The sequence below is a fragment of the Eleutherodactylus coqui genome, chromosome 5 (assembly GCF_035609145.1).
Source record: "Eleutherodactylus coqui strain aEleCoq1 chromosome 5, aEleCoq1.hap1, whole genome shotgun sequence".
Classification (NCBI taxonomy): domain Eukaryota; kingdom Metazoa; phylum Chordata; class Amphibia; order Anura; family Eleutherodactylidae; genus Eleutherodactylus; species Eleutherodactylus coqui.
Genome location: NC_089841.1, coordinates 42561089 through 42587693, shown reverse-complemented (window position 1 = coordinate 42587693; position 26605 = coordinate 42561089). Strand labels below are relative to the sequence as shown.

The following is a 26605-nucleotide window of genomic DNA, read 5'->3' as shown; positions in this document are numbered from 1 at the left end:
CTCTCACAGTAATAGTGTCTGTCAGTGACCCTCATACAGTAATAGTGCCTGTCAGTGACTCTCTTACAGTAATAGTGCCTGTCAGTGACCCTCTCACAGTAATAGTGCCTGTCAGTGACCCTCTCACAGTAATAGTGCCTGTCAGTGACCCTCTCACAGTAATAGTGCCTGTCAGTGACTCTCTCTCACAGTAATAGTGCCTGTCAGTGACCCTCTCACAGTAATAGTGTCTGTCAGTGACCCTCATACAGTAATAGTGCCTGTCAGTGACTCTCTTACAGTAATAGTGCCTGTCAGTGACCCTCTCACAGTAATAGTGCCTGTCAGTGACCCTCTCACAGTAATAGTGCCTGTCAGTGACCCTCTCACAGTAATAGTGCCTGTCAGTGACTCTCTCTCACAGTAATAGTGCCTGTCAGTGACCCTCTCACAGTAATAGTGCCTGTCAGTGACTCTCTCACAGTAATAGTGCCTGTCAGTGACCCTCTCACACTAATAGTGCCTGTCAGTGACTCTCTCACAGTAATAGTGCCTGTCAGTGACTCTCTCACAGTAATAGTGCCTGTCAGTGACCCTCTCACAGTAATAGTGCCTGTCAGTGTCCCTCTTACAGTAATAGTGTCTGTCAGTGACCCTCATACAGTAATAGTGCCTGTCAGTGACCCTCATACAGTAATAGTGTCTGTCAGTGACCCTCTCACAGTAATAGTGCCTGTCAGTGACTCTCTCACAGTTATAGTGTCTGTCAGTGACCCTCATACAGTAATAGTGCCTGTCAGTGTCCCTCTTACAGTAATAGTGCCTGTCAGTGACCCTCTCACAGTAATAGTGCCTGTCAGTGACCCTCTTACAGTAATAGTGCCTGTCAGTGACCCTCTTACAGTAATAGTGCCTGTCAGTGACCCTCTCACAGTAATAGTGTCTGTCAGTGACCCTCATACAGTAATAGTGCCTGTCAGTGACCCTCTTACAGTAATAGTGCCTGTCAGTGACCCTCTTACAGTAATAGTGCCTGTCAGTGACCCTCTTACAGTAATAGTGTCTGTCAGTGACCCTCTTACAGTAATAGTGCCTGTCAGTGACCCTCTCACAGTAATAGTGCCTCTTTATGATTCCCTCATAGTCATAGTGCCCTTCAATAAACCTCTCACAATAATACTGCATCTCAATAACTGCCTCCCATTAATGCCCCTCAGTGACCCCTCACAATAATAGTGCCCCTCAGTAACCCTGATAGTAATAGTGTCCCTCAGTATCTCCTTCACAGTATTATTGCCCTCAGTTATTCTCTCCCAATAGTAGTGCTCCCATGCAATTCTGGGTAGTACAATCATGTAGAATATTCACTGGTGGCAAGGCTGAAGCCAGTGATTGGCGGCAATGATCACGTGCTTGATGGCACCAGAGCAGTGGGGGGAGCGAAAGTGGTCAATATAGGCTGTTTTTTTATTTTGTTCCATTCCCAGCTGTATAGTTGGTATGTCCTACCCTGTGGATCGTGTCTTCTGCTCCATGGGATAGCTGGACAGCCCCAAAATCCAGGACTGTACCACTAAACCCATGTCTGTTGGGCAGCATTCAGTGAGAGAGTTACCGGTTGTGCGTTAAGCACTTGCGTGGCAGTTTACATGATGGCGCACAAATTACTTAATGTTTCATGTTTAATAGCATTCACCCTAACACCATCGAGCGGAATCAGTACGACATATCTGAGCAACAAGACACTTCGTCTGCACGTACATCCACCAAGTAACTAACCATCCTCATCGTTTGTACTATATTCTCAAAGGTCCATGGCATAATACAGACTTCGCGGCCTAAGGCCCCGTCACTCCTGTCTAACCAGCTGACTGTGATTCCGAGTTCTGTGGCAGCATGGATGCATGCACCGTAGGTGCGACATTACATCCCTAATGTATGGCTCCTGTCTCATGTCCACTTTCATCGGGTCACAACGCCCCTATTACAAAGTGCCTTGTCTTTCTTCTACAATACAACTACATATAGCTTTTGCATGCTGTCACAGTCCCTTATGGCGAAGTACTCTCCCAGTCCACATACGTCCTAACAATGTCAGAGACCGGTCTCTTATTTAACCGGGAGCTTAGTCATTTACTCAATCCATGGTGCCATCTGCATCTTCAGGAATCCCATGCGGGAAGTCAGACTCCCTCTCCTTCCATCTAGTACATCATATTTAGCACCTAGGTCGTCAGGGCACTTTGGTAGTGGTCACTTGGTTCCTTGTCTGCTTCCCAGCATGGGGATGTGGCCTGCTGTGCTGCCCCTCTGAATGGTCTGGTACTGTGTGTGTTGCAGCGCTCACACAGTCCTGATGGTCTGTGGTGTGTGCTGCTGCTGTAGTAAGCCCTATGGCACTTAGTACCTTCTTGCTTCTTCGGAAGGGGGATCTGGTAACCATGTTACAGCTGATGTCACCGAGGGGGCATAGCCTCCTTCACCTTGTGCTGATAAGCACCTTTTCTCTTTTTCCCCAATCTCCCTCCAGCCGCATTTCTGGTAGGAGGGGGAGGAGATTAGCGTGGCTCTTTGACCCGCTTGTCAGGGCAGCTGAGCGGCTTCAGTTAGGGTGACAACAGGGCACCGCTCACCCCTCTTACAAGAGCAGTGCAACTATGGGAAAGATTTTTTGTCCTGCCTTGTAACTCAATCTGTTAGACTCTGCCTTCGGCAGAGTCTAATTGGTTTGTGTCATAGCCATGGTAAAATGCACTACATAAGTAATGCAGTGTATTATCTCAGTGATCTAACAATTGCATCTTCAAGTCCTATTCGGGTACTAAAAAGTAGTCTCAAAAAAGTTCAATAAAGTATAATGAAAAGAATACAATTTAAAAAAAAATACACATTTTTCTTCACAAAAAAACAGTTTTAAATGGCTAAAATGCTCCCAAAATGTGTTTGTAAATAAAAATATTTTGTTATTTTTCATGGTGACCGCTGTTAACATAATTTTAAATAGTAATATCAGAAATGCTATTTTTCTTTTGTTTGCCTCCAAAGAAACATAATAAAAACCAAATCAAAAGTCACATGACCCTCAAAATGGGAACAACACAAACTACAACTCTTCCCGCAAAAAACAAGCCTTCACAGAGCTCCACTGCTGGGAAACTAAAAATGTTCGGGATCTAAGGGCTTATTCAGATGTCCGTATATCGGACGGGTTTTCACGTACGATATACGCTGTCCGTCTCTGCGCACTATTTGCAATGGGAGGGGGAGGGGAGCGGGGACTTAGCTCCGCCCTGCCCTACCCCTCCCATTGCAAACAGTGGTGAGAGGTGAAGAGGAGGCGGACCTCATTGCACTGCTCCCGTCCCGTCCCGCCTCCTCCCCCTGCAGAAAGGGACAGCGTATATTGGCTGGGCGTGAAAGCCCGGCCGATATACTGACATCTGAATAAGGCTTCAGAATGCGGCCATACAGTTTCAGTTGTTTTAATTTAAAAACACATTTTTATTGTGCAGGAGTAGTAAAAAATAAAAACCTCTCTATAAACTTATCGCAGTAATCCTGCGGATCAGATCAGAAAGTCATCGTGTTATTGTTACCGAATGGTGAACGCTGTTAAAGCAAAACTCGAAAACGATGGCAGAATCTCTGGGGCGGTTTCCACCACCCACAACAAAAACAAGTTCTGAAAGTTCTTCAACACATTATATGGACCCCAGAGTGCCGCCATTAAAATATACAACTCGTCCCACAGAAAATAAACCCTCGTACGGCTGTCAACGAGTTAAAGGTGAAAATCGCTTGGTCCTTAAGGCACAAAACAGGTTAGTCATTAAGGGGTTAAGCATCGACGATGCTTTCATCAGGGGTCTAATGGAATCATTCCATGTAAAGCACTACTACTCTCATCCTTCTCTGGTTTAGCTGCACCGCAGTCCCCTACTGCAGTGTTATATGGTTAGCTGTAATGGTAAGTTGTCAGTCCAGCCGGGCCCCATAGGAGCCCCAGAGAGGAGAGCATTGTGTATATGACAAGCAGAAGGGCTGGTGTTTTATCTCATTAGATGGACAGTAACATCCTGCATATTGACAACTCCATGCAGCGGAGGGGAGGGGGATGCACATACAGTGACAGACAACACAACTCGACTCCTGACGAAGCTGCACATCTCCAGCAGCTTCTCCCTCACCTACGTCATCAGTGACATTTTCTACAGTTTATTGACGTAGTAGAGCTGAATTTGACATTTGGTACAGTCTTGCATTCTCTGTAGATTTACATGGGACTGCAAGTAAACTTGTTGCATGAGTTTATCACTGAGAATTACCCCCCTTATTGACCGGCCTCTTTTGTGCCTCAATGACCAAGCGATCTTCATAGTCACATTGCAAGAGCCATAACACAAGTGTCAGGGCCGAACTCTGGCATACATATAATTAAGGATGAGCGAGTATACTCGCTAAGGCACTACTCGCTCGAGTAATGTGCCTTAGACGAGTATCTCCCTGCTCGTCCATAAAGATTCGGGGACCGCTGCGGCTGACAGGTGAGTCGTGGTGGGGAGCAGGGGAGAGTGGGGGGAGAGAGAGATCTCCCCTCCGTTCCTCCCCGCTCTCCCCCGCAGCTCCCCGCCGGCCCCCGAATCTTTAAGGACGAGCAGGGAGATACTCGTCTAAGGCACATTACTCGAGCAAGTAGTGCCTTAGCGAGTATACTCGCTCATCCTTACATATAATGTATATAATGTGTTCTAGAACTTTTATTACATTTTTTCTTTTTTTTTGGGGGGGGGGGGGTTGGGGGGAACGTGCACAGCGTTCACCATTCAGTAAAAATAACATGATGATTGTCTTATCTTGATCAGCACAATTACTGCAAAACTAAGTTTATAGAGATTTTTTTTACATTTTTTCTATTTAAGCACAAAAAAAAAACAATTGCATCAGAACATTTTTATTTTTCCAGCAACGGAGGGTTTGTTTTTTGCGCAGAGAGTTATATTTTTTATTGTTCCAATTTTGCGATACGTGTGACTTCTGGATCGCTTTTTATTGCATTTTTTGGGAGGCGAACAAAGAAAAATAATAATGCTGGCATTACTTTTTTAAGTCACCAAGCGAGAGAAATATCAAAATATTTTCCTTGCTTAGGTCATTACAGATGTGATAATACCCATTATGTTTGTTTTATAAAGATGCCATTTAAAAAAATTAATAGGGTTTTTGTGGGGAAAAATATGTCTTTTCTATTTAAACTGCATTTTTTACATTTTAATTACATGTTATTGAACTTTTTTGACACTTTTTTGTTTCTCAAGAAGAACTAAAGATGTGATCGTTTGATCGCTGTGATAGTACACTGCATTACTTATATAGTGCATTGTACTATGCCTATGACATCAGCCTATTAGACTCTGACAGTGGCAGGGTCTAATAGGCTGAGTTACATGGCAGACATGGAGGCCTTTAGCAGGCCTTCGGCTGCCATGGGAACCCATTGGTACCTTGCGATCACATTGACGAGAGCCAGTAGGTGATAGAAGGAGCCCCCTCCCCCTGTCATCTGTTCACATGCTGAAGTTGGCATTGATTGTGGCATGTAAGGGGTTGAACTGCCAGAATCTGAGGTTTCTCCATTCCTGTCAGTTAAGAGCCTTGCTGTAAATAGTCAGCTAAGCCACCGCCTTAAAAAGATGTATGTGCATGTCTAAAAGCCCATTAGTGAGGTCAGTAAAAAGATGTATTGGTGGTCACTAAAGGGTTAACATATTGCCGAAGTTATCGTGATATGTATGTGTCAGTATATCCTTTGGGCATTAATATTTAGCCTATGTTACCTTCATAACCCTTTTTTTGCTCCACTACATCTAAAATGAAGTAACTTTGCTAATAGTCTTCATCAAAAAAATGTCTTATTTTTTATGTCTGCAGCTCCTATGCAGAGCAATGTGCCTCTATGGTAACAGACAACACACCCTGTGTAGTCTGATCCTAAAATCATACTTCCTTTTATTTTTCTCCAACTTTTTGCTAATCTACCAAATGCAAGTTTGTCAGAAGTAGAGGACAGATGGAAGGGAGTATTTTTGTATCTACAGTCAGGAACTTTATGCGTTCTTTCACATATCAAAGAGAACGCTGATGGAACCCATTAGAAGTTAATGAGATCTGTCAGGTTTTCTTGATATCTGTTTGAAAACGGATCCATCATAGCAGTAATGGCTCATTAAAAATAGCAGACATGAGACTAGTTTTAGTGGAACCCTATATATATATCTATATCTCTCCCTATATATAGATACAGATTATATATATATATATATATATATATATGTATATATATATATTTATACACACACACATATCTATTGTATATCTGTAGATATATACGTATACATCTATGTCTACCTCTCTCTATATATGTAGAATATATATTGTAGCAATTAGGGGATTAGTCACCTCGCAGGATCACCCCTCCACCTAGATGGGTGGCTGCACTTCAGTGACCCATATCCGGACCAGAGTAAGTCGTAAAATTCAGAAAGTCCATTTTATTTTGGCAGCAAGTAATAGTTACAAAGGTAATAACTCTGCACTGCTGTTCAGTCACAGTGCACACAGGCAATAACCGAAATTATAGCCATCTTGCTACTAACTCACAGAGGATTCTCTCCTACCTAACACAATGGCCTTGTGGAACTACATGTTACAACACTGTCTAACAGCATACCCAACTGGGTGTCAGTCTAGGGACATCCTTCCCTGTCAGACTTGTGGCCATACCACAGCCACAGACCTCAGGGTTTCAGCCTCCTCCCAGCTTCTCTTTCAGGGAGTAGCTCCAGCAGCAGCCACCAAACTGAATGTGGCTGCAGGCCAATCTGTGTACTGCCTTGCCAAAAAAAACAAAAATTATATATATATATATATATATACATATAAAACAGACTGGCCCTTTATTAGAGCCCCCAGGTCTCTGATGATTGGCACTTTTTCTGTAAAATTCTCCCCGTGACCCCAGAGTACACGTGACAAGTTTTCTGTGGGTCAGTTTCAGTGTAAATCCACACTAGATGGGAAAGTCCAGTGATCTGGGCGACTTCCAACAAGGCCGGGTCATCAGTGGTAGACTAGCTGGGGACAAGATGCCACTGCCAACCGTGTGGGGTTTTCTCATGTAAAGGTGTGGAGAGTATACAGAGAATGGCGTGATGGAGGAAAACATCCAGTGAGAGGGGACCCTGTGGATGGAAACAACTTACCACTGAAAGGGGTCAGAGGAGGATGTCAGGAATCGTTCTGACCAACAGGCGCTACACAGTCAGCTGAATCCAACGCTGATGTTCCAACTAGCGTGTCTGTACACACAACTCGCCGTTCCCCAACACGGATGGTCAATAACAGCAGATGACTAGTTCAGGCACCATTGTGTGTGTGTGTGTGGGTGGGGGGGGGGCAGAAGAGCACCAAAATTATATCACTGAGCAGCGGCAAAACACCTCCTGGTCAGATGGATCCAAATTTCTGTAGCACCGTGCTGATGGGAGGTCAGAATTTGGTGCAAGCAGCATGAATCGCTGACCCCTTCCTGTCAGCTGGTCAGAACATTAAACAGAAGTTGGCTAGCAGCACAGCTTCCTCACCATAATATGGTAGGACAGGTTTATGATGCCCAGTCACCAAAAGGATCCGAGCCCAGGGTCCACTTCATCCACAGAAAATAGGTAGCGGTGACAGCATAGAAGGTGCAAATAAAACGTTTCTTTATTCCTCCATAGTTTACATGCTGGTCAGAACATGTCAACACCTCCATCTAATCTGCGGCAACTACAAGACGCTTCCTGTCCGCAGGGGCCGATATTCCTGCAGAACGATGTAATTACTTAGTGGAATGTACGCCATGTTGAATTGCTGCTGTTCTAAAGGCCAGAAGAGGTCCAACGCGCTGCTAGATGGGGCTAATAAAGGGTCCATTGTGTTACATAAAATCTTACCTTGCATTACTGCAGTATGTGTTTTACTATGATAGACAGGGGCGTAACTATAGAGGATGCAGGGGATGCGGTTGCACCCGGGCCCAGGAGCCTTAGGGGGCCCATAAGGCCTCTCTTCTCCATATAGGGAGCCCAGTACTATGTATAAAGCATTATAGTTGGGGGCCCCATTAAAGGTTTTGCATTGGGGCCCAGAAGCTTCAAGTTACGCCTCTGATGATAGATATACACACACGTTCTCATCCACCCTCACACCACGTCTATACTTCCAGCTCCAGTACCTTTGTGCCACCAGATGCGGGCTTGTAAGGTGCGCTCTCAGCTGTGCTGGGCCCTGCTGCTGAATGTTATTGATGGGCATTGATTTTGGTTAAGACTCTCTACCTGGGGATTGTAGATGGCCGTCATCCAGACCACACTCTGCTGTGTTCCAGGCTCTTGTTGCAGATTAAATATAACTCTGCAAAGAGGCCAATAACTCGATCAGCTTACATGTCTGTGAATGAAAGATCCAATCTGTAAATTAGAAAAGTAAGTTAATTACTGCAAGAAGAAATGTCCTTTGCTCCAAGCCTTTCATCTCATTTACCTTAGTCAGCAATGCTGGTAATTTCTTAAAGTAAAACTACTAAAGGGGTTTTCCTATTAAATATCGTTGAAGTCTGACTGCTATTAACCCGCTGATCACTAGAATGAAGTAGTAGCAGCGCAGGGAAAGTGGAAACTTCAATGCACTTCATGTGATTTCTTTCCTGATTATACTCATCTCTTCCCATCTCCTTTTCACCTGATTTCTTTTTCCTCCCTAATTCTTTCCACTTTTACCTCCCATTTTCTTCCCCCTTCTTCTCTCATTTTCACACTTCTCATTATCATCTTCCCTTTCTTTGTTTTTCGTCCTTGCCTTTATCTTTAGCCTTTCTGCCCCATCACTTCTTTTCCCCTTCACTTCCTCATCCCATTTCCCTTTCCATTGCTTTGCTTCTCCACCCCTTCTTTCTCCTTATCTTCGCTTCTCTCCTATTTTTTCCTTTCTGTTGCTTCTCATTGCATTTCTTTCCCTTCCTTTTACTTCTCCCATTACTTTCCCTTGACTTTGTTTCCCCGTACTACTGTATAAAATCTATTTATTTCTTCCTCCCTTCCGCTCCCATTGTTTCTCTTTCCCCATTTGTCTCTTCCTTCTCTCTCTTTGCTTCCCCTACATTCTCTTCTGTCTTTCTTTCCTTTCTCCATTTTTCTTTTCACGTTACCTTCCTTCCTTTTACTTTTGTGTGATTCTCCATCCTTACTTTTCCTTGCTATCTCATCATTCCCCTTCCCTTTTCCCCCCCATGCGTTCCTTGCTTTGCCCATTTCTATCCCTTTTTCCTTTGCTTCTCTCCCTTCTTTTGCTTCACCTCCCCTTTTCTAACTTCCTTCTCCCCCTTCAATTCCTTTGCATTTCCTTCTTCTCCCTCTTTCTTTTCCTCCCCCCTACTTTTCTTTCACTTTTCTCCTTCTTCATTTCCCTTTCATTTTAATCCGCCTTTTGAGTTTTCACTCCTTCTCCTCCTCTCTCATCTCTTTACCATTGCAAACTCTTCTTTTTTCTTCCACTCCCTTCACCCTCCCCTTCCTTCTACTTTTGCTTCTCCTCCCAATTTCTCTCCCTTCCCTTCGCTTCCCTTTTTTTCTTCCACCTTCCCTTCCTCTTTCCCTCCCTTTCCTTAATTTTTCCCTTACTTGCCCTTCCTTTTGCTTCACCTCCCCCTTCCCTTCATTTCCCCTTCTTTTGTTTATTGTTTTCCTTCCTCTCTTCTGTTCACTTCCTCCTTCCTTTTGCTGGTCATCCACATTTCTCTCCCTTCCCTTTGTTTCCCCCTTTTTCTCTCTTCCTTTTGCTTCTCTTCCCCTTTTTTTTGCTTCCCCCTTCCTATCGCTTCTACTGATTTCTTTCTTTCTTTGCCTACCCTCTCTTTCCTCTCCCTTACTTATGCTTGTCTTTCTCCATTCTCTCCCTTCAATTCCTTTTCCCTTTGCTTCCTCCTTTCTCTTCTTTTTACCCCCATCGTTCCCCTCTTTTCCTCTTCTTGTTTGCTTACTTTCCCCTTCCCTTCCCTCCACTTCCACCTTTCTTTTGTTTGTCTTCCCCATTTTCTCCCTTCCCTTTGCTTCTATCTTTTTTGCATGTCTTATGCCTCTCCTCCCCTTTCTTTTCCCTTTCATTCCCTTCCCTATTCCTTTTATTTGTCTTTCCCTTCCTTCTTTTCACTTCTTCCTTTCTCTTCTTTTCCTTTTTCTTCTTCTTTTTCTTCCTTTTGTTTGCTTGTGTTTCCCCTTTCTCTTCTCCCTTCCTTTTATTTCCTCCCTTCTCACTCTTCCTTTCACTTTTTCTCCTCCTTCTTCCAGCTTCCTTTCACTTCCTTTTTATCTCCCTTGCCTTCACTTTCTCCTTTCTTGCACTTTCCTTGGCTCCTGCTCCACCTTCCACTTGTTTCCTCTTCCTTTGCTTATAGTCCTCCTTTCTTTCTCTCTCTTCCTTTGCCCTTTCCTTTTGCTTGTCGTCCCTATTTATCACTTTGCTTCTCCCTTTTTCTCGCTTCCTTATGCTTCTCCTCCCCTTTCATTTTCCTTTCCTTTGCTTCCCTTTTCTTTTATTTGTCTTCCCTCTTCCTCTCCCTTTTCTTCATTTCTCCCTTTCTCTCCCTTTTCTGCCTTACTTTTGCTTGTCTTCTCCTTCCGGTGCCTTCCTTATGCTTTTCTTCCCTTTCCTTTCACTTCCACACTCCTTAAGCTTCTCCCCTTTCCTTTCCCTTTATTTCTCATCCCCTTTTCCCCTTTTCTTTTCCTTTTCCTCCTTCCTTGCCCTTTACCCTATCTGCTATATTTCATAAGTGCTCTTCCAGCCTGTATCACCTCAGTACTGATGTCTCTTCTGGCCTGTATCATCTGAGTACTGATGTCTCTTCTGGCCTGTATCATCTGAGTACTGATGTCTCTTCTGGCCTGTATCATCTGAGTACTGATGTCTCTTCTGGCCTGTATCATCTAAGTACTGATGTCTCTTCTGGCCTGTATTATCTCAGTACTGATGTCTCTTCTGGCCTGTATCATCTGAGTACTGATGTCTCTTCCAGCCTGTATCACCTCAGTACTGATGTCTCTTCTGGCCTGTATCATCTGAGTACTGATGTCTCTTCTGGCCTGTATTATCTCAGTACTGATGTCTCTTCTGGCCTGTATCATCTGAGTACTGATGTCTCTTCTGGCCTGTATTATCTCAGTACCGATGTCTCTTCTGGCCTGTATCATCTGAGTACTGATGTCTCTTCTGGCCTGTATTATCTGAGCACTGATGCCTCTTCTGGCCTGTATCTGAGTACTGATGTCTCTTCTGGCCTGTATTATCTCAGTACTGATGTCTCTTCTGGCCTGTATTATCTCATTACTGATGTCTCTTCTGGCCTGTATTATCTGAGTACTGATGTCTCTTCTGGCCTGTATTATCTGAGCACTGATGTCTCTTCCAGCCTGTATTATCTGAGTACTGATGTCTCTTCTGGCCTGTATTATCTCAGTACTGATGTCTCTTCTGGCCTGTATTATCTGAGTACTGATGTCTCTTCTGGCCTGTATTATCTGAGTACTGATGTCTCTTCTGGCCTGTATTATCTCAGTACTGATGTCTCTTCTGGCCTGTATTATCTGAGCACTGATGTCTCTTCCAGCCTGTATTATCTGAGTACTGATGTCTCTTCTGGCCTGTATTATCTCAGTACTGATGTCTCTTCTGGCCTGTATTATCTCAGTACTGATGTCTCTTCTGGCCTGTATTATCTCAGTACTGATGTCTCTTCTGGCCTGTATTATCTCAGTACTGATGTCTCTTCTGGCCTGTATTATCTGAGCACTGATGTCTCTTCCAGCCTGTATTATCTGAGTGCCGATGTCTCTTCCAGCCTGTATTACCTGGGTACCGATGTCTTTTCTCTCCATTGTCTTCTGCGCTCTCCTGCACTCGCTGCATGGAGCAGAGCTTGCAGACCTTTTTGCTATTTCTGTTTAGCTTTGCCAGGCCCATTTCCCGATGCTGAGAACAATGGTCTTGGTGCTCTGTCAGAGATCTGTCAGCTCCTGCGGTGTGATAGGAATAGACAGTAATAAGCAGGATTTTGCTGATATCATTTAGAAGTGTTATGCCAGGAGCGCAGTACGGCTTTGATGCGGCAAGGGTCGACTTTTTTTATCCTCTAAATGACTGGGCTCTCAAATTGTCAGGCAGCCGCTGGTGAGGATTACATCACTGTGCAGGCGGCTGCGCATGTTAAATTCGGATCCATTGCAATGAACAGACTGTCTGAAGTAGCTCTAAGTGTGCCAAATGGGCAGTTAAATCCAGGGATCTGCCTTTACAATCCCTTGTGTCCACCAGCCAATTGAATTAATTACAACTATATAGCACTTTGTGTCTACAGCTCCAGTGCAGATCTATGCGTTTCCATGACTACAGACTAGAACCAGAATCTGTGTAGTCTAATCCATTAATCACATGTTATCAGGGGCTTCCACTAGGTTCCAGGGGGGTATGGACCAAAGTATGCTCTGGGGCCCATTTGACTTTAGTTATGCCTTGTGAGTTGTCTTTTTTTTCTTTTTTTAAAGGGCCACTATTCCCCCAGTATATATAAATCGGCTAGTCTTACCTTTGTTAGTTATTTTTTTTCTGTCTGAAATCCCTGGCATCTTTTTCTTCAGATGGTCATGTGAACTCAGTTTGACCAGCTCAGATCTACTTGGGTTTTTGCTTGAAACTAGTCAATTTCTCAGTCTGTGTTATGCTGTTGCATGAATCCTACCACAGAAACTGCCTAGAGGGAGACACAGATACTCCTGTCACAGTTACTGATGATGATCACACAGCTGCTGTCACACAGGTATAATAGAGGAGATCACCGCTCATCCTTCTGACTGTATACTTATGGGCTGTAGCTTATTTAGAAAAATATAGAGGATAATGATACTTAAACTGTACCCCCAGCTGGCGGAAATAGTATAGCCTCTAGCTAATGTTGCATTGATGCATTATGGGATTGATATAAAACTGGTCTCAGCTTCAAGATAGTGCCTGATAAGCACCAGACAGGGGGCTGCAATGCATGTAAGTGGCTGCAATACACAGAGGAGAACTCCAGTGTGTGACTGGCAATCAGGTGACGGCGACAGGGATGGAAAACTGCATTTTCCTTAGAGTGGCCCTTTAAATAATACTTTTCCAAAAATTGCTTTCCTTTTTCCTTCTCAGTGCATTAGAGCGATACAATTAGTTACAAACTGATCTTATTCTTAAAATCCTTTGTGTTTCTGAGTTGCCGTGCCATAAAAGTAAGCCGCTTGCGTGCTCGCTGTAAGACGTTTTTAGATGGAACAATTGGATGAGAAAGGTATAATCAGGAAGATGTAAAGACAAAGCCGGTAGATCTGACACTCGCCCATTACACAGTTTGATTCATGTCACTTTCTGGGTAATGATCACCCATTGTAATGCATGCACATATTTACAAGTGCTGAGTAAATGCAGTCCCAGCAGGTCGCCCCATTCGTCTTCTCTTGTACATTTCCATTTGTTGCAGCAGGTGGAGGTGGGAATGTCATTGTCACCTCTGCTGATTACTGAGTTGGGATGTGCTGCTGTTCTCTGTGCACTGACAGGTCATTAGTCAGAGGGAAGATAACTGATCGCCTGCTTTTAAAGTCCTGTATTTTAACTCTGTTTTAGGAAAGCATGAACTGTTCTTTGTACTTTGTAGAGGCAAAAGTATGGAAACACCCAAACTGGGTTGGCAGATGGTGATCCAATTCTGCATACAAACTGCAGAGGAAGGGGAAACCCAACATGATGAACATTTTGAATGCCACCATCTTGGATTTAGCTCTAATTTTTTTTCAATGGGAAGCTAGGTGTGTGATATATCAGACTGGTGGAGAATTTCAATCAATGCCATTCAACCAGACCTCCCATTACCCCCAATGCAGTTACCAAACTTCAATGCAAATTCCAAGAAACAGGTTCTGTCACTGGTGAGCCAAAATCTGGCTGACCAAAATATTGAAATCTGCAGTGATGACACATGTGCTTTGTTCACCTGACACAAGGACGATCTCAACATGTTCTGCTTGAAATAACGCCGGCATTCACATTGCCTGGAATGAAATTAAAATCACTCTATTACCATGTGAATGAATAAAGATAGGATAAAATGAAGCACACAATTGTTTTTCTGGTGAAATTCTCTGCCAGTTGGATATATCACACATCTACCTTCCCATTGGAACAATTACAGTTGCATCCAAGATGGCGGCGTTCAAAATGGCCATCATGTTGGCAACATGACCTGACAGGTTTCCCCTTCCCCCGCAGCTTGTATGCAAAATTGCATCACTGTCTACAAAATCAGCTGGGATGCACATATCCCAACTGACCAATCAATCCACACAGCAACAGAGAAGTGTCTCCATTGGCGTACAGCACTGAAATGAACTGAACATGCTCTGGCATGAGGATCACATGGGCCAGGGCTGACTCCATGACGTCAACCCAGTCTCAGTCCTACAACCCTGCTAGAGAGCTGTGACAGTGACTCTTTGATTTCAGTAAATGAAGGTCCAAGGACTACCAATAGTCCCAAAGGTGAGCCCTACACCTGTTAAGCATTTATGGCATATTCCTCTTGATGGGGACCTGGAAAAATCTTTCCGGTATTTTTGCCTGCTGCTCTATTCTTGCCACCAATTATACCGGAATTCCAGTGGACAAACCCCATTAAAGTCAGTGGGATTCATCCATGTCTGTTTGGGTCCCTCATAGTGTTGTGGTTTTTGCTGTCAACCAACTAATCATACTGATTAAAATTTCCCTTCTCTTGTAGGATCACACGACTCATTCAGCTTCTACATCGATGAAGCATCTCCAGTTGGACCAGAACAACCGGAAACCGTCCAGAACTTTGTCTCTGTTTTTGGTACAGTTGCCAAAAAGCTGATGAGAAAGTGGTTGGCCACTCAAACCATGAACTTTACAAGCCAAATGGAGGCTGGAATAAGGTATTTTGATCTTCGGATTTCGACTAAACCCAGAGATCCCGATAATGAGTTGTATTTCGCTCATGGATTATTTAGTGCCAAAGTTAACGAAGGTCTTGAAGAGATCAACTCCTTTCTGTGCAACCACAAGAAGGAAGTGGTATTTTTGGACTTTAATCATTTTTATGGCATGCAAAAATCCCATCACGAAATGCTGGTGCAGATGCTTAAGGACATATTTGGGAACAAGACTTGTCCAGCAATCTTTGCCCAAGAAGTCAGTCTCCAGTATCTTTGGGAGAGGAATTACCAGATCCTAGTGTTCTACCACAGTCCCGTAGCTCTTGAGGTTCCTTTTCTTTGGCCTGGGCAGATGATGCCAGCACCTTGGGCCAATACGACAGACACAGAAAAATTAATTCAGTTCCTACATTCATCAATCATTGAGCGCAGAAAGAAAGGCTCCTTTTTTATATCTCAAGTGGTATTAACGCCAAAAGCTAGTACAGTGGTCAAAGGGGTGACCAGCGGACTAAGAGAAACCATCACAGAACGGTAAGTGATACCTTATAATTTCACTTACATTGTCTTTTATTGCACCTTTTTTGAAAAGAAGATGATTTAGCTGAAGTAAGTGAAAGATATTGATTGTTCTTGTGGAGATCCTGCATAGGTTAGGGAGACTTTGATGGAATGCATCTTGGGAAATATGCTAAATATCTCTTTCCAAGAAGGAGGAAAATTGTCTCTCCACTTTACCCTGTAGCTCAGTCAAGACACTGCCACAGGTCATGTTTTCTGGACTTCCTCAGTGTTGCACAGGTGATGTAATTATTGTTGGTGCCTCAGACATTGCCACAGGTGTTCTTACCATAGGATATCCTGAAAACATGACCTGTGGGGATCCCTGAGGACTGGAGTTGACAAAACACTGCTACACAGTCAATTAGAACTGTCTGAAGGCTCTTTGAGGGGTGGAATATTGACTGACATGGTAGTCACCTATATGTGGCACTGGAGAGCTGACCTTCTTTCTTCTAGAAGACCACTTCAGTGTTTTGCAGAATTATCTTTACGTTTCTTCTAACAATCGTTTATCTCACATTATTTTAGTGGTTTGATCCAGGTAGATCTAAAAATCTTATACCTTTCTACAGATACATAGATGGGTTTTTCTGCACCTGGGGCAAAGAATCAGCTTGGTGCCCCCTTGCCCTCCCATACCTTCGATCTGAAGCTGAACTCTACCACATGCGCCCCCTCCCTACCACCAATTAATGTAATATGAAAATCACACATTGGGACCCTAGTAATCTGCCATTTATCACCTATACCATCAATAGATGATTAATGTCTATTCTGGGAATGCCCCTTGTGGTGTGTTTTTCTTTACTTTAATTTTTCATATCGGTAAAGGTACCTTTACAAGGGAAAACTAAAAAACCCCAAAAGCAAATTAAAATGATAGTCATTCAGAGTGAACATAGCCACCTACAAGTAATAATACCCCCTTTTGCTTCCAGCTAGTAATAATGCCCCCTTTTGTCCCAGTGAGTCATAATGCCTTCTCGGCTCGCTTTTAGAAATAATATCCCCTTTAGCCCCCCTTTTAGCTATAATGCAATATTATGATGTAATGCCACCCTTAGCCCCCGTTGGAAATAATGACCCCTTTAGATTCCTGTTATACACAATGCCACTTTTAGCTTTTCTCCCTAAATATATGCTAAAATAAAACCACAGTATATACTCACCCCGTGTTGCTTCCCCCGGCCGCTGGTAGTCGGTGCAGCTCTGTCCCCTCTTCCACATTGGATAGACATTTGACACACATGATCTCTGCAGAGTCTACTGGGATTGACCGCAGCGATCATGTCACATGATCACACAATGCGGAGGTCAGAGGGGACAGAGCTGCACCGACTACCAGCGGCCGGGGAGTAACACAGGTGGTGAGTATATGCCGTATTTTTATTTTATTAAACACGCTTTTAAAAAAATGTTAAAATTAGGTGGGCCCAACTGTTGTGCTTGACCCAGCATTTTGAGCTCCCTTGACTGGCTCACTGGGATTTCTCCTTCTGCAGTCAGTGTGTGCCTGCCAGCACCTAGCACCTTCTGCATCCGGGTCCAGGGGCGGAACTATAGAGGATGCAGGGGATGCAGTTGCACCCGGGCCCAGGAGCCTTAGGGGGCCCATAAGGCCTCTCTTCTCCATATAGGGAGCCCAGTACTATGAATAAAGCATTATAGTTGGGGGTCCTGTTACAGGTTTTGCATTGGGGCCCAGAAGCTTCAAGTTACGCCTCCGTCCGGGGCATATGCCCCGCCTGCCCCTCACTAGCTACTCCTCTGCTTTATATGGAGTGGAGCTCAATTCTGTTATACGCAATTCCTTTCACATAGCTATGGAGCACAGGATATGCCATAAATGTCCAAGAGGGTGGGGGTGGGGGATCCTAGCAGAACTGCGGGAGGATATTGCAAACTTTTTCACATTATTTATTTCACTCAGCCACGTAAAGGAAAATGAAAAGAAATGTGTTGAGGCCCAGGGAACTCAACTGTGTGGGAGCTCTCACCAGAGTCCTTCCATGCTACAGCAGCCATTCTATCAAGCAGACATACCTCCATGGGTTTCAGAGGGGTCCCCTCCGCCTTGTGGAATACCAAAACTTCGGTACCAGCTGTTCAGAGTTTGCCCAACAGCAAGTAGTAGGTCTTCATGCTACCTAGTCATTATCTCTCCCTTGATTGGCTCGACAATGAGTGGTCTATAGACTTCTATACACAGTACTGTGCAGAAGTTTTAGGCAGGTCAATTAAAGGGGTTGTCCCGCGGCAGCAAGTGGGTCTATACACTTCTGTATGGCCATATTAATGCACTTTGTAATATACATCGTGCATTAATTATGAGCCATACAGAAGTTATCAAATGTTATTCACTTACCTGCTCCGTTGCTGGCGTCCTCGTCTCCATGGTTGCCGTCTAATTTTCGCCGTCTAATGGCCAAATTAGACGCGCTTGCGCAGTCCGGGTCTTCTGCTTTTCTCAATGGGGCTCCGTGTAGCTCCGCCCCGTCACGTGCCGATTCCAGCCAATCAGGAGGCTGGAATCGGCAATGGACCGCACAGAAGCCCTGCGGTCCACCGAGGGAGAAGATGCCGGCGGCCATCTTCACCGGGTAAGTAAGAAGTCACCGGAGCGCGGGGATTCAGGTAAGCGCTGTCCGGTGTTCTTTTTTAACCCCTGCATCGGGGTTGTCTCGCTACCTCTTTGTGTAATCCCAGACAGACTGATTGATGATGAGATCCGGGCTCTGTAGGGCCAGTTCATCACTTCCAGGACTCCTTGTTCTTCTTTACGTTGAAAATGACATTGGCGGATGTTTGCGGTCGTTGTCCTGCTGCAGAATAATTTTAGAGTTGATCAGATAACTGTTTATGATAACATTCTTAGGGTATATCCATACGCCGGAAATCACTGTAGAAAAACGCAATGTGATTTCCACCTCTAAAATCTGCATCAAAACCTATATCTTTCTTACACTGATTTTCACGTGGATTTGCATGTGGAATTTGCCCTGTCAGTGGATAAAATACACATTTGAAATTTCGAAACGGTAATGACATGAAAGCAAAAAAGTAGCGAATTGTCACCTTTTGATTTGGTAACGCACAGAAACAAGAATTTCTGCGTCAAAGTTGCACCTATGGATTTTGCCCAAAGACATTGATTTTATAGGCGGAAATCGCATAGAATTCACATCCTTGTTACCTATCCAGCAGCACTGTGCTCACTAGAAGCCGCCGGGTGCCCAGTGAAGGAAGCACAGAGAGCGCAGAGCCTTTAGAGGTGAGGGAGGATGCGGCATCTTCTGAAATCAGCTACAAAAGTGCAGCTAATTTCAAGTCAAAATCCGCACCATCAACTCTGTATTGGTTGTGGAAATGCTGCGGTATTTTCTGCTAAACAGCCCGGACTCCAGACTGATACATCTTACATAGCTAGTCCTGCTCTCAGCTGTGAAGTAGATACAATTGTATCCAGTGTAGACAATGCTCTGTGAGCTAAACAGCCCGGACTCCAGACTGATACATTGTACACAGCTAGTCCTGCTCTCAGCTGTGAAGTAGATACAATTGTATCCAGTGTAGACAATGCTCTGTGAGCTAAACAGCCCGGACTCCAGACTAATACATTGTACATAGCTAGTACTGCTCTCAGCTGAGAAGTGGATATAATTATATCTAGTGTAGACAATGCTCTGTGAGCTAAACAGCCCAGACTCCAGACTGATACATTGTACATAGCTGGTCCTGCTCTCAGCTGAGAAGTGGATACAGTTGTATCCAGTGTAGACAATGCTCTGTGAGCTAAACAGCCTGGACTCCAGACTGATACATTGTACATAGCTAGTCCTGCTCTCAGCTGAGAAGTGGATACAATTGTATCCAGTGTAGACAATTGTTACGGTATACTACCCTTGATACGCCAGCCTGGGTTGCCCTAGATCCCACCCACAACCCCTGTCTCTGCCTGCTTGCCTCTCCACTCCTGGCTAACCCCAGGCGGGCAACTGGGCGGCAGTCCCTACTCATACTAGGGACCGAGGAGGGACACTGGCGTACCTGATGGAAGGGTAGAATACTGACAGAAAAGGCAGATGAAAAGCAACCAACAGGAAAAAACTAATCAGAACCGAGGCAGATGGAAAAACCTGGCAGAGGGTAGCAACTATAGCAGACAAGCTGATAGAGGCAGGAGACCTACTAGCTAGTACACTGAGGGAAACCAATAACTGGCAGTGACTGCAAGTCCCTGCCAGAGCTTTAAACAAAAGCCTCCACCCAGGGGCAGAGGGAGGGAGACAGCCCACTCCCAACAGATCATAATGAAAGGGAGCTCGTGCACGGCAGCTGCACTCACAGTTGCGCGTGGCCTCACCAAAGGGACAAAAGGTTTCAATAATGACTTATGAAACGCCCTATGAACCCTCCATGTAGCTGGCAAATCAAGTTCATAAGCAAGCGGGTTTACTATACGCATGATTACAAAGGGACCTACGTAACGCGGTGCCAGCTTCAAAGACGGAACCCTCAATTTGAGATTTCTAGAAGACAAATACACCTTCTGTCCCGCCCTGTAAGGTTCAGATACAGACAGACTCCTCCCACTACGCAACTGCATACGAGCCCCCGTTGCTTTCAGGTTCTTCTGTACTTCTTTCCATACCCCCTGCAGCGCATCTGTGGCAACATCAACTGCAGGACAGGCAGACGGAGTAGAAATAGCTGTAAGGAAGCGAGGATGCTGACCGTATACACAAAGAAATGGAGATACCCCAGTGGAACAACAAGTACGGTTGTTTAGCGCAAACTCTGCCAACGGCAGGAACTCTGCCCACTGATGAGCCTTTTCGCTAGCAAACAACCGTAAATATTGCACTAAATCCTGGTTCGTCCGCTCAGTCTGACCATTAGTTTGCGGGTGCAATGCTGAGGAGAAGGAAAGCGACGTTCCCAGGTTTCTACAGAAGGCTCGCCAGAATTGCGCAACAAACTGAACCCCGCGATCAGATACAATGTTCTCGGGAACCCCATGTAGACGAATGATTTCTTTTACAAAAATCTTAGAAAATTCTATCGCAGTAGGTAGCTTCTTTAACGCCACGAAATGTGCCATCTTTGAGAAACGGTCTACAACAACTAGGATAGTGGTGAACTTCTGAGACTCGGTGATAAAATCTACCGATAAATGCGACCCCAGATGAGAAGTCACTGGTAATGGTCTCAGAGGCCCCTCCGGACGACAACTTTAACCGCGTGCACAGACAGAGCATCCCTTAACAAAGTCATGGATCTCCTGAGACATGCCTGGCCACCAGTAGTGTCAAGTACAAAGATCCAGAGTCTCCTGAACTCCCGGATGGCCTGCGAGAACAGATGAATGAGACTCTTCAATGACTCTGAGATGCAAGGTCTCTGGCACAAACCATCTGCCCCCCGGCACCCCCAAAGGAGCGTTCTGCTGACAATTTTGTAGATTAGGAACGAGATCAGATTCTACAGCTGCCACCACCACCCCAGGTGCCAAGATATTCTCTGGAGCCACTGTCTCACTTTCTGGCGAACTGAAACTCCGTGAGAGGGCGTCCGCCTTCATGTTCTTCTCCCCTGGAATATACTGTATGTAACGACGAAGTTAAACCTGGCGAAAAACAACACTCACCTGGGCTGACGAGCTGTGAGTCTCTTAGCATTGGCGAGATATACCAAGTTTTTATAATTAGTATACATGATAATGGGATGCCTTACCCCCTCAAGATGGTGACACCACTCTTCTAGAGACTACTTAATCGCCAATAATTCACGATTACCCACGTCATAGTTACGTTCCGCCGAACTGAACTTCCGCGAGAAGAACGCTCATGGACTATACCGAGATCTCCCGCTGACTTCCTGAGACAATACAGCCCCCGCTCCCACCTCAGACGCATCAACCTCAATAAAGAACGGTCGCCTCGCGTCAGGCTGTACTAGCACCGGGGAAGCAGTAAACGTCCTTTTGAGATGACTAAAAGCCTCTAGGGCCTCTGGTGACCATCTTACTAAGTCGGCCCCCTTCTTGGTAAGATCGGTCAGGGGTTGAGCAATAACAGAATAATTCTTAATGAATCTACGGTAGAAATTTGCGAAACCTAAAAACCGCTGGAGAGCTTTCAGATTATCTGGTCTAACCCATTAGGAGATTGCTGCCACTTTATCAGACTCCATTTGAATCTCCGTGGGTGAAATCACATAACCAAGGAAAGACACTTGTTTAGTACCAAAAATGCATTTCTCCAACTTGATAAAAAGTTGGTACTCACACAAACGGGTCAGAACCAGCCTCACATGTGAGTCCCAGTCTAGTGAGTACACCAGAATCTCATCAAGATATACGACCAAAAATACCCCCAGGAAGTCGTGGAGGACCGCGTTCATAAATCCCTGGAACACAGCGGGGGCATTACAAAGTCCGAAGGACATGACCAGACATTCAAAATGTCCTAATGGGGTGTTGAACGCGGTTTTCCACTCATCTCTCTCTCGCATGTGAATTAAATTGTACGCTCCCTTAAGTCCAATTTGGAAAAATCAGTGGGCCCCTACCACCTAATTAAATAAATCAGGAATCAGGGGCAAGGAGCACTGGTTCTTCACTGTAATTTTATTCAAAGCCTGAAAATCCACACAAGGCCTCAATGTCCCATCCTTCTTCTCTACAAAGAAGAGACCTGCTCCGGCAGGGGATTTGGACGGCCTGATATGACGTTTGGCCAGAGACTGATATGACGTTTGGGAGACTGCCCACTCCCAACAGATCATAATGAAAGGGAGCTTGCGCACAGCAGCTGCACTCACAGGTGCGCTCCCGCATGGCGCTACGCGCGACCCACACCGCACTGGCCAGGTACCCACGCCCCGGCAGCCGGACAACAAGCCAGGGGGACACGCCCCGACGGTGGGACCCCACACACCGCCGCCCTGGGAGGACCAGCACCCGCCGCATGGTAACAACAATGCTCTGTGAGCTAAACAGCCCAGACTCCAGACTGATACATTGTACATAGCTAGTGCTGCTATCAGCTGTGAAGTAGATACAATTGTATCCAGCCTAGACAATGCTCTGTGAGCTAAACACATCAGCAGGTGCACAAATCTCTCTGCTACTTTGCTACAATGTATCAGTCTGGAGTCTGGGCTGTTTAGCTTACAAAGCATTGTCCACACTGGATACAATTGTTTCTTTACCTATTCTATATATGTATCAAGATATCCTTACCGTAGTGGTAATGACCTTGGCCGTGTACCCCATTCCCAGCAATGCAGCAAAAGTACTTGGAATGGATATCATTATGTACCACCTGCCCTTGTACCAGTAACATACCCACTAACTGGGAATGGAGCTCATGTAAGTATACCCATTGGTGGTTCTGTGGGCATTCTGGGGTGGATTGGCAATACATCTGTATGCATTTTTGAAATTTGAAGTCAGTGACACTTTGTAATACAAGAAGAAAAATGTAAACTACTTCTATATGTTTATACAATGTAAATCAATGGGCGAGGTATATAACAGTAGAGTCATAGATAGAGACAAGTGCATACATTTGTGCCCACCTTACTGTCCATCTTAGAAGCCTCGCTGATGACGGCACAAGTACCCAACTTCTAACCCGCTCTTATTGTCTGCAATTTCCTCATTTTGGCTGGAGGCCCTTTATGTACATGAAGAAGTGATGTATTCCTGCATCGTCTCCAGCGGAGAACAAGTGTCAGGACTGCGTGTTTCCATAGTGTTATTTATAGGGTTCCTGGACGCCGCGTACCAGCCACGCTCATGTATTTGTTCCAAAAGTACCAATGTAGCTAAACAAAAGGCGACATTTCACAGAGTGATTCGTTGAAGGACTTTATGCCAAGTCAGGATTTGGCAGGAGGATCCTGGAGAGTATAATATATTACCAGGAATCCTATAAAGGCTCCTACAACCTGGAAGGCTTTCCAGGAACGTGTTATGGGTGCGTTCACATCTGTGCTGCAGATTTGTAGTGGATTTTGGTGCCGATCTGCAGCAGGTTTCATCCTTTCAAATTGAAGGGGCAGATCTGCATCAAAATCTGCAACAGAATCTGTAACAAATCAGGGACATGTGAACGCACCCCAATATGCACAAAGGACGCACTGACACAGAGCAAAACGATGGATGTCAAGGAGAGCAGGTTAATTGTAAAATACTTTATTGAGAAGGGCAGCATGTTTCGGTGCCGGAATGGCAGCTTCCTCAGGCCAGTGTTACCATGCGGCGGTTGCTGGTACTTCCAAGGCGGCGGTGTGCGGGGTCCCGCGGTCGGGGCGCGTCCCTCCGGCTTGTTGTGCGGCTGCTGGGGGCGTGGGTGCCTGGCCGGCGTGGTGCTGGTGGTGCGCGCACCTGTGAGTGCAGCTGCCGTGCACGAGCTCCCTTTCATTATGATCTGTTGGGAGTTGGCTGTCTCCCTCTCTCCACTCCTGGGCGGAGGCTTTTGTTTAAATGTTGGGCAGTGACTTGCAATCACTGCCAGTTATTGGTTTCCCTCAGTGTGCTAGCTAGTCTGCCTCGGTTGGTCTCCTGCTTCTGTCATCTTGTCTGCTATAGCTTGCTATTATCTGCCAGGTTTTTCCATCAGCCTCAGTTCCTCAGAGTCCCTCCGCCCCAGACTCTATTGGTATCAGAAATAAACGGTTGGACAGCGCACAATGTAGTTTTTTTGAATGCTCATAAAATTTATTTGGACAGTCCTGATGTTCATATTAGGCAACATTTCAGGCTCAACGCCCTTTATCAAGCTGGCGACTGAGCTCCCCTCTTCATACCATATTGACTGTCTGACTCACTTTTGGATGTTAGCCCAATCCAGACTGAATTTTGTAATTAATATCTCCTAATATTTCAAGTTTTTTCACATGCTTGATAAAGGGCGTTGAGCCCGAAACGTTGCCTAATGTGAACATCTGGACAGTCCAAATAAATTTTATGAGTATTCAAAAAACTACAATGTGTGCTGTCCAACCATTTATTTCTCACAATGTTGTGGGGGCTTCCTGTAACCCCCATGTGTGCGGCCAAGCATTATCCTGCTGGAAGCCGCCATGAGAGGAACACATGTGGCTGCAGGATGTCCTGAACGTATTACTGAGCTGTCATTGTCCCTCGTACCACTACTAGGGGTGACCAGCTGTCATATGTGATGGCCCCCGAGACCATCACACCAGCAGGGGGCAGTGTGCCGCTCCACAGCAAAGGCAGGATTGAGGCGCTCACCCCGAGGTCTCCAGACACGAACGCAGCCGTCGTCAGTGCCCAAACTAAACCTGGGTTCATCGCTGTGAGACCAAATGTCCTTCAGCCAAGTGCCTGGAAATGGTTCTGACAGACACAGGAGTGTAACATTGGCGCCCCCTGTTTCTGGATGGCGGACAACAGAATAGTTGGAATTTCTAGTTATTATTGGACGATCAGACACTCCTCTCTACTGGTGGTCTGTCGGGGGTCCTGAGCCCGGTCACCTTCTGTGCCCTCACACATCCACTGGTCCCAACACCCCCTAACAGTCTGGTCAGATGCTCCTCTCTACTGGTGGTCTGTCGGAGGTCCTGAGCCCGGTCACCTTGTTTGCCCTCACACATCCACTGGTCCCAACACCTCCTAACAGTCTGGTCAGACGCTCCTCTCTACTGGTGGTCTGTCGGGGGGTCCTGAGCCCGGTCACCTTGTGTGCCCTCACACATCCACTGGTCCCAACACCCCCTAACAGTCTGGTCAGACGCTCCTCTCTGCTGGTGGTCTGTCGGGGGGTCCTGAGCCCGGTCACCTTGTGTGCCCTCACACATCCACTGGTCCCAACACCCCCTAACAGTCTGGTCAGATGCTCCTCTCTACTGGTGGTCTGTCGTTGGGTCCTGAGCCCAGTCACCTTGTGTGCCCTCACACATCCACTGGTCCCAACACCTCCTAACAGTCTGATCAGAACGGCTGGTGGAGGACAATTAATTGATACGACCGTCCAGCTTCTCACATCCCAATAATGCGCCCCTCTCAGACTCTGGTAACGGGGTAAAATCTCTTCTCTGCGTCGTAGAGGCGTCTAGTGGCCAACAAGTGGAAGAAGAGGTCACTACACACGAGGAGCCTCCGAGAGCCTCTTATAGGCCTAGGGGGGAACCACTTTTAGGGCCTCTGGTGACAAGACCGTTCATCTAATCACCACACAACTCTCAAGAATATCATAGAAGAATATCTGCAGTAAGTGAAGGTAATTCCATCTGTCGGCACCCATTATGTTGTTTTGAGAATATTCTGTTAATCATGTGTTCTGCGCAGTGACAGCTCCGCTGCAAATATCATGTCTGTTGTCAGCAAAATTCTGCTCATGAATTATGGAATTCTGGGGGAATAAAGAAAAATCCCCGTTGTTTCCATGACCACGATGACGGCTGTGAAAATGTTATTCTGCTGCCATCATAGTAAATACAGGACAGACCCGCAGCTCTTCACACCCGGCTATAATGCAGGTTCATGTCTCACCTGTTGCCTTCGTTTGTGTTGACTCATTAATGCTGTGCAACTTTGTTTTTTGTATTTTTAATATGCGTCCTGTTTTCCCTCGGCTGCCATCGCAGAAAACAGATCCTAGTCGCTGTACAAGCAAATTAAAACCTGCGTGGTGTGAAATCCATATGTTTCCACCAAATAGCAAATTACCAGAAAATAATAATCTGCAGAGCCTCCTATAAAAGACCGGTCACACAAGACAGTACTGCAAAAACAGCAATTAGCATATAAAGTGTTATGGAAATAGGTAGATTCAGCATATGGAGTTCTTTTAAGGCTAGGTGACAACCCCTAAACCAGCTGTAAAGAAGCATAACAAGAGTCTAATGGGCCCAGGGCAAATTATGGACCCGGGCTCTTCAGCCCTTGTGCCACCCTGCAGTAATAGTGCCCCCATTGTGTCCAAATACACCAATGCCTCCAGTTCCCTTTAGTT

At 45.4% G+C, this 26605-nt stretch overlaps 1 protein-coding gene across 1 annotated transcript in view; it reads left to right on the top strand.

The window, feature by feature from the left end:
- PLCXD3 (phosphatidylinositol specific phospholipase C X domain containing 3) overlaps positions 1-26605 on the top strand; it is a 77440-nt gene that overhangs the window by 34833 nt on the left and 16002 nt on the right. The window contains exon 2 of the mRNA XM_066601830.1: positions 14879-15587. Coding sequence (XP_066457927.1) covers positions 14879-15587 — 709 coding nt within the window. The remainder of the gene's footprint in view (positions 1-14878; positions 15588-26605) is intronic.